General features: G+C 39.8%; 1 protein-coding gene across 1 annotated transcript in view; it reads left to right on the forward strand.

Annotated features, from left to right (window-relative positions):
* The window catches only part of CDK15 (cyclin dependent kinase 15), a 97,004-nt gene that overhangs the window by 11,840 nt on the left and 75,936 nt on the right, over positions 1-9,228 (forward strand). Inside the window, exons 5-6 of the mRNA XM_019635615.1 lie at positions 1,274-1,368; positions 2,299-2,361. Of these exons, the coding sequence (XP_019491160.1) occupies positions 1,274-1,368; positions 2,299-2,361 (158 nt within the window). The remainder of the gene's footprint in view (positions 1-1,273; positions 1,369-2,298; positions 2,362-9,228) is intronic.

Raw genomic sequence — 9,228 nt, forward strand, 5'->3', positions numbered from 1 at the left:
CATGTGTGTATGGAGAGAGAGAGAGAGAGAGAGAGAGAGAGAGAGAGAGAGAGAGAGAGAGAGGGGGAGGGAGAGAAAATGAACATAATTCACAAATAAAAATACACATAAAATACAAGCATTTTCAACTGATAGAAGTATTTTAAATATGGAAGGTGTTAAAAATTCTGGCAGAAAACAACGAAGGTTTTCCACTCAAGATGGCACATTAGGTAAATACTGTGCTTGCCTCCTCTCATGAAAATATCAAAATTACAACTAAACTATAGAAGAACCATCACTGAGAATTCTTACAGAGTTCTGGAAGAGAGTTGGTGCAGGAGATACATGATATACAGGCATACTGTGCAGAACACTGATTTGGGTTTTTAGACCTAATTTTTCCTTTCCTTTAAGTCTTAAGAATGCTATTTCCTTACGCAGGGATATCCTGAGCTGAGACTCATTTTATTGTGCCTTTTCTGGTCTTCACCCTTCTGGTCTTCTTATCTCTGGAGCCCCTAAAGACAGCCTTGTAACCCCCCTCCCAACCACTCACTGACCTTTTGTGTTGACTTCTCCCTTTTAAGGCTGCTTTAATGACCTAATAATAACCTGTTGTTGAAGATGCATGAGACAGTCTTCAGACCTCCCCACTCTCACTCCCTGGGGCTCCCCAAGTTTGGCCCTGTCTTTTTTTCAAGTTTGCATTTTCTCCTTTCCACAGAGGTTTGCAATTCTCCCTTTAAGAAATCCCCTCCACTCACTATAATGTTTCAACAATCTTTTATCCTATGCTCTTTATCCCTGCCTTCTACCAATCACATCCATGGGCCCTGCTGACTCCCTGTGGGACTTTGAATTTTAGAGAATGCTCACATGTTGCAAAGTCCTGCTCTAGAAGTCAGAACACTGTATTTCCTGCTCCTCCAACGGCCTTAATCTCTCTAGGCCTCTTCTCCAGTAACTCTGCAGCAGAGATAAAATTCCCAGAGGAAAGCATTTGCAAAGTGCTCTTAGTGCTTTGATGAAATTGATTGAGTAAATGGAAACATATTTTTTTGCAACTGCTCTTGTCTATAAAAAAATAAGTTATGCAAATACAATGACTTGCCACTTAACAAATAAAAATCCTTTGTGATTTTAAATATTATTTCATAAGAGATTTTTTTCCAGCAGTAAAAAAACCAGACTGCTTGATTTGAAATGTTTAAAAAGTAAATACTGCTTGATATCTTTAAAGCAGTACTTTCATTATCAATGATTAAATTAACATTTTGTTTAATTTTTCTAGCTTCTCTTTTGAAGGGTTTGAAACATGCGAATATTGTGCTCCTGCATGACATAATCCACACCAAAGAGACACTGACATTCGTTTTTGAATACATGGTGAGTTGCCCCAGCATTTTACAAAGCATGAGGTAAAAAGCCTAGTGTTTGTATAATGAATCTGTTAATATTTTATGGCATGATAAAACTTTCATTGCAATGTGGAAAGTGTTATGGAAATTTTCATTATTGTGATTAACAGAGCCTATTGTTCTTACACTCATTCTTTAATCCTGCTTCTTTACCCACTATATATGCTGTCTTTTTTCCCCTCATCAGCAATCATTTTAAAAAGCACTTTGAGTCTGCCTCCTATATAAAACTTTTTTACTTTTTAAAATCTATTTGTAATCACTATCTGAGCAAAACCCAACATTTTTTCATTGACAATGTAGGCATACATCACAAGGGTTTAAAAATTGTATACAAGTTTCCTAAAGAAAACCTCATTTTTGTATTTTTGAAAGAAAAAAATTATTTATATACTAGCAGACATAAATCATAAGGTATGTGTACTTGGCTTGCCTCCAAGGAGAGTGAAAAGTTCCTGCATCATTGTATTCAGTGACAGTCGTTTAAAATGAGCATCTCTCGGGCCGGCCGAGTGGCTCAGTTGGTTAAGAGCTCGCTCAAGAGTCTGAGCTCTGAGCAACAGCGGTTCGATGCCAGCCCGAGCTGAGCAGCCGCTAAGCTACCAATAGGTAGCAGGATGGCTCAGCTAAAAAAAAAAATAATAAAAATTAAAAAAAATAAAATAAAATGAGCATCTCTCTGTGCAGGGAAACAAGCTTCCTTCTAAGAGTAGCCAGTTAGAAAGACACATTGTATTTGACCTTAATAGTGGGGTCTCAGAAATCCTGGTCATGTACCTTTTGCACCTTATTCTCAAAAATTCTGAACTTTGTAATACCTCTTACAGTCAAGTCTATGGTCTGCCTTAGGACCCGAGGCAAGCACCACTAACATCAGTCTCTCCACCATTTCGTGTAGGACACAGACCTGGCCCAGTACATGTCTCAGCACCCAGGAGGACTTCATCCTCACAATGTCAGGGTGAGTACTTTGAAGTTCAGGACTCTCCTCTGGCTTGCTCACAGCAGGAGAATTTGAAACAGACTGCCATTGCTGAGCAAAGTCCCAGATACTGAATAAGAAGCCCAGGGGAGTGAGAGTTGGGAGGTCTGAGGACTGTCTCCTGCATCTTTAACAACAGGTTATTATTAGGTCAGTAAAAGCAGCCTTAAAGGGGAGAAGTCACCACACAAGGCCAGTGAGTGGTTGGGTGGGGGGTTAAGAAAATGGCCATCATTGATATTCTAGAAAAAAGTTATTAAAAAAAAAGAGTTGACCCTCTGGGCAGCCTAACCGTGTTGGTTATTGCCATCATGAAAATGTGCCTTTAAAATTATAAACCAATTAGGTACGGCTGGTTAGCTCAGGTGGTTAGAGTGCAGTGCTCATAACACCAAGTTTGCCGATTTGATTCCCACATGGGCCACTGAGGTGCGCCCTCCACAACTAGATTGAAACTACTTGACTTGGAGCTGATGGGTCCTGGAGAAACACACTGTTCCCCAATAAAATAAAATAAAATAAAATAAAATTATAAACCAATGAAAAAGAATTGCATTAAAAGGAAAGAAGTGAAGCTAGGCCATCATAAAATAACTATCTTCTCCATGGCAGGCTACTGTGGTCTGTAATAAAGTTTGTGTTGTATTTATAGTTCCCCATTAGAATTAGCAAACAAACTACCTTTGTTAGATCTTAATCAGTTATCTTTTTGCCTGTTCTATCAGATCCCATTATGGGTGGGACCAACTTCCATTTTTCCAGTCATTAGAATAGAAATAATAGTAAACTCTTAACTAGCTAAAATTCTACATCTATTATACATTTTAGAAACCATTTGTATTTTATACTTTTCACTCCCTCAGGTTTTATTGGCACTAATTAATTGATTGGCATTTAACCATATAAGATTTGTATATGATGTACTCATTCCTTTAACTTATATGTGTGTATTCATTTATTGATTGATTCATTCAAGAAATACATATTGAATACTTAGTACTATATTAAGTTCTGAGGGTTCACTAATGAATAAGTTGTGTTTCTTATTTTCAATGTGCTTAAAGCCCAGTAAGATGTATGGACTTAAATAGGCAATGAGATGAAAAGTCATTAGGGCTATGGCCATGTTAATAGGATTATTATGAGAACTCATAATAAGGGAGCTAATCCACTCTTGGAGGCAAGGGTGGAGGGGAAGGTTTGAGGACAAGGGGTTGAAAAGAGTGAAGAAATTTTAAAATAGCTATCGGAGAATGTGATAGAGAACTAACCAGGGAAACCAAAAAGGGTCTAGCAGTGTGTTAAGGACTCTAGTGAGGATGAAAATCATTAAATTATCAGCATGATGATGGGATTTTTTTTTTAATGGCAGTGCTTAGCAATTCAAATAATGGAGCAGAGAAAATAGACAGTTGGGTTGATTCAGAGTTGGGGTTTCACCAGATATGTGAGAGGAAAAGACAGCAGGGTAAGAGAATTGAAGAGATTGTCAAGTGAGAGATTAAAATGATGGACGGTGGTTTCTAAACTGGGTCTCAGCTGAGGGAAGGAAGTGAAGATAGCAGGTTGCTGATAGCTATGGAGAAAGCAGAAGAGCCAAAGAACTGGAGGTGCTGATTAAATAGAAGAACAGGTGGAGCAAGAATAAATGTGAAAGGAAAAAAAAAGGTTTTCAGGCGTATGTGACTCTCACATAACCAGACATTGTGCTAAATGCTTAGAAGTACAAAAAGACATAGAAGACATGATTCCTGCCCTCAGGGCGCTTACATCCAAATCAAGATGAAAGAAATACACACCAACACTATTATAGGACATTTGTGAATAATGCCAGGTAAGAAATAAGACCTAGTATTGTAGACGTGCAAAGAAGTAAAAAATAACTTCTCATTTTAAGGGGTTTCATTAAGCCAGAACTTTAAAAATGCATTGCATTTCAAGAGGCTGCAATAGGGGAAGGTGTTACAGAAAGAAGGAATGTTTTCAACAATGGTACGGAGCTGGAAAATGGAGGATATATTGAAGGAAGAGGATCCCAGAGTCATGGATTGTTAGGGTTAGAGGGCCTACAGCAGTTTTCAGTCTTCAAGTGCTGACCCATTCATGGATTATGAAATCATTTCGGTGATTAGCGACCATTTTAAAAAATGAAATGTAATGGGTGAGAAGAAAATAGGAAATATTAGAGTGCATTATACTTAGCAAGAGTAAGTATTATTTTGTGTAACTTTTGTTCCAGTTGAAACTGTACTTATAGCTATGTATGTATGTGAATACTAGGTACATATATATTTTTTTTACTGGGGTTACAGTTTTAAAAGCTTTAAAAACATTAGGCTGGCCTAACTTTCTTATTTTACAGAATTGGAATCCAAGGCTTGAGAGGACAAACATTTTGCCTGAGGGTATAGAACCAGCTTTTGCCATCGCTAGGTGTGATTCTTGGTTAAGATTCTTTTCCACTAGTGCCATAATGCATCTCTCATTCTGTTAGCCTAAAATATAGAATATATTTGTGGAAAATAGACTGAGTAGGTGGCTGAGAGACTTACTTTCTAAGATGTGGACTTTAGTCCTAAGGTGGTAATTAAAGGGGTTTGATTTGAGAGAGAATGACATGATCTGAAAGAAATTTATGTAACTGTGGTCTGTGGGATGGATTAAAGAGAGGAAACTAGAGTCAGGGATTCCAGTTAGGAGTTTGATGTGGTCTAGCTTAGTGCTTCTCAAACTTCAATGAGCAGACGAATAACCTGGGGATCTGATTCAGTAAGTCTAGAGTGAGCTCTGAGCTTCTGCTTCTAACATGATCCCAGGTAACACAGATGCTGCTGGTTGAGGACCAAACTTTGAGGAGCAAGGATCTAGGTAAGACCTAAAAAAAAAACTAAGTTATGATAGTAAAGGAAAGAATGAAAAGGAATGGGAAAAATGGAAACAAAAAAGAGTTTATCCAGGACATGATGACTGACTAGGCATGAGGAGGGAAAGGGTGGGGCCAAACATGTCTGCTTTTGAGTTTGATCAGCCAGGAAAATTATAGCTCTATTAATAGAAACAGGAGAAGGTGGTTTGGAGAGGAAGAGGAGGAGTCCTGTTTTAGACATGATGATTACCTAATTGAGATGGGATATCTAGAGAGCAATGAGCAGCAGGCAGCTGAAGAGGAGACTGGTGCTCAGGAAGGAGATATGTGCTGGAGATACATATGTGAGGATAATTGACACAAGGAGTTTATAGTTAAAGACAAGAGAGTGGACAACCAAAAGAGCAAATCTGCAAAGGGAAAAGGACTGATGATAGAATGTTTGCCTTTAAGGGATGAAAAAAGGAACAGGACAGCAAGGGACAAAGGGAAGCAGCTTTTAGGAATGCGGAGGATCTAAGAAAATATTTTTTTGTGGAAGTCAAGGGAAGAGACAATTTCTAGGAGGACATGGTGGATGGTGTCACAGACACCAAGAATACATTTGAAAAATCATACTTGACTGCAAGAACTTGGTGGATTTGTGAGGAACACACTAATAAGTAGAGGGATGTATTAGGGGTATATGAGGCAGAAATGAAAAAGTTATCCAACCAAAGCAGGTGGGAGTAGAGGTGAGTTCCCCATAGTAGAGACAGCAGTGAAAATGCTAGGATGCCAGAGAGGGCATGGTATATTCCAAGAACTGCAGATAACTCAGTAAAGGTGGAGTTTAGAATCAACAGAGTTGGAGATGGTTAGAGATGAGGCTTGAGCAGTAGGTATGCACCAGAGCATGAAGGGCCCAGCTATGTCACGCTATTTCATATGACCAGCCAAATGATTTTAAACAAGAAAGTGATAAATTCAGATTTTCACTTTGTAAAGCTCACTCTGATGACACTGTGGTGAATAGATTGGAAAAAATGCAATATTTTTTTGGAAATGTTATAGTCTCCTGAATCACCTGTTTTTTCTACCCCCACCCCATACTCCCATCTCCTCTAGTCATTCCCTAAATGCTAGTGTCTGTTAGGGTTTCAGCTTTGGCAGTGAGGCTAATCCGTACAACAGTGAGATGATGGTGGAGGAAAATAGATGTATGTGATCAATTACTTAGGCAGAATTGACAAGATACAGAAGAATAAGCAATAATTTTTATAGCTGTGTGGAGTTAGATGGATGATGGTGCCATTTACTGAGACAGAGAAACAGAGGGGGAAAGTAGATTTTAGAGGGACATAGTGAGTTAAGTTTTGGACATTCTGAGTTTGAGGTGATTATGGGATGTCCAACTGAACTTCAGACTATCTGGGTCTAAAGCTCAGGAAAGAGATCTGGGTTGGAGATAAAGATTTTGAAATCTTCAGAATACAGTTAATTGAGGCAGTTACTGGATAAGATGACTAAGGGAGAGTGTGTATAGTGATAAGAGAAGAAGGTCTAGGATGGAGCCCTAAGGAATATCAATATATTAGAGATTGGTAAAGGAGGTGGAACCTATAAAAAGAATAGTCAGGGAGGTATGAGAAAAAAAAGTTGTGGTACCAAGGGGAGAGAGCTTCAGGAAGGAAGACATGGTCAACAATGCCAGATGCTACAAAGAAACGGAATGAGAGGTATCCATTGAATTTTCATAGCAAAAAGGCATTGATGACTATGGTAAAAACATTATGGGGCCCACTGAGTGGCTCAGTTGGTTAAGAGCATGAGCTCTGAGCAACACGATCGCAAGTTCGATTCCCACATGGGCCAGTGAGTTGTGCCCAAGGTGAGCTGCCGCTGAGCTGCCAACAGCTGGCAGGATGGCTCAGCTGGTGAGAGCACATGCTCCTAAAAACAAGGGTGCTGGTTCAACTTCTGCATGGGATGATGGGCTATGTCCACCCTCAACTAAGATTGAACACAGCACTTTGAGCTGAGTGGCCTTGAGCTGCCATTGGGCAGCCAGATGGCGACTAGACTTGGAGCTGAGCTAGCTGCACCCTCCACAACTAAGACTGAAGGACAACAACTTGTCTGTTCCCCTTCCCCAATTCCCCAACATTGTTCTCCTCCCCCAATTCCCCAATAAAATCTTTAAAAAACAAACAAACAAACAAACAAAAAACCCATTATGAATGACGTGACCATTGCAGAAGCCATTTTATAGGGTGATGAATTTCACGTTTGAGAGGACAGTTGCATATAATGGCAAGACCCACTGTGTTACCATGGGAGTGAGGGGCTGAAGTTGATTGGAGAAGTAGATCACTGGAGCTTGTTCACATGGGCACTGATGTCAAGGAAGCAACAGCTATGATTTAGGTGCCCAAGTCTTGAGTGAATGATGGGGAGTGGTAGGGAGTTGTGTGGATGATAGTGAAAAGAAGAGTAGAAGAAAAGAAGCTGGATAGAAGAAAAGTCAAGCAACAGGGTTTCTTTACTCAAGGGTGGAGAAGTAATCGTTTTGAAGTGGTTTTGGGAAATTTGGAGGCAGCTGACCCTACCTCACAGTGATCAAAGGTATGAGTAAGTTATAGAAAAACTAGCATCTACTTGACAGTGCTAGGGAAGCAGTGAATTCAAGGTCTCATTTAAGGAAAGGAGCCAGAAGGAAATTCATCAGATGTGGGGTTGAAGGGAGTTTTTAATCCAGGATTGATGAATGAAGAGTGAACAGTGAAAAGGTTTGGAAAGAAAGGAGCGATGGATACTGGGTTAAATGAGAGGAAGCACAGAGCAGTATAAAGGTGTGCTTATGGGAGGAAAACGAAATAGTCAGGGAGGCTTATATTTTGAGTATTGATCACAGAAGACAGGATGGGAATCATAATGAGGTTCACCTGTGTCAGATTTCTAATAGCACAAACCCCAGGGATCCCTGGTGAGTGGAGGGACTCAGGCTTCCTTGAAGGAGTTGGCTAACTGATCTGATTGTGTTTGAAGGGACTCCTAGCCTAGATGGCACTAGCCAAAAGGATTTATATTTTGCTCCCAAGAGCCTCATTGTGTTGGAAACAGGACTAATCCTTGGGATATGGGAAGCCTCACTGGAGAGTTACCCATGATCAGACTTGATGTTGACTGAGAAAACACCATCTGATTGGTTATTATTGGTGAGGCTTCAGCAGTGTTGAAGGAAGAAACAGGTTTTAAGGGATTTAAGAGTGAGTGGGTGGTGAGTTTAGTCCGCACACAGTGCAATTTTGAGAAGTGTGGCTGTGAAATACCAGACCTTAACACCACAGTGCTTTACCACTTACAAATGCTTGTAGACATGAGGAGCCAGGAAGGAAAGGGACTGAGAGCAAGAAAGTGGGAGGTGGGTGTGACTAATTAGTGAGAACAGGCTGTCCTTGGGACATGAAAGGCATTTCAGCCTTGCCCGCTGAGAAGCTCTGTCTCTGACTCAGCCAGCTGACTCTTTCCCTGTCATGTTTTAATTTTCTGTCTTTCTCCAGCTTCTCAGGCTGATATAGTGGAGGCAGGCAAGTCTGAATTGAAGACCTGGCCCTGACACTTTCTAGACATATTTTTTAAGGGTCCTTGAGCGCTATTTTTCTTATTGGCAAATTGAAGACAAGCCTATCTTTTTCTCAGTATTGTTTTGAGGATTACAAAAGGTGATAGGCATTCAATAAATGTTATTTCCCTTTCCTTCCTTCTGTCTCTCTCCTTTATGGGTCACCATCTTTCTGTCTCCCTCACCTATCTCCATCTCCTTCTTTCCTTGGTATTTCCCCATTGAAAAACATACAAAGGGTGCAAAAAAATGTATATACATTTTAAGAAAGGAGAACTGTACTAAAATTGTAATACTCAATATATACCAATAGATGAATACAAGTCACGTTTGACTTCTGCAATTACAACAGGTGCTCAAAGTGGTTACCATCAGC

Source organism: Hipposideros armiger, unplaced genomic scaffold (genome assembly GCF_001890085.2).
Source record: "Hipposideros armiger isolate ML-2016 unplaced genomic scaffold, ASM189008v1 scaffold_23, whole genome shotgun sequence".
NCBI classification, from domain to species: domain Eukaryota; kingdom Metazoa; phylum Chordata; class Mammalia; order Chiroptera; family Hipposideridae; genus Hipposideros; species Hipposideros armiger.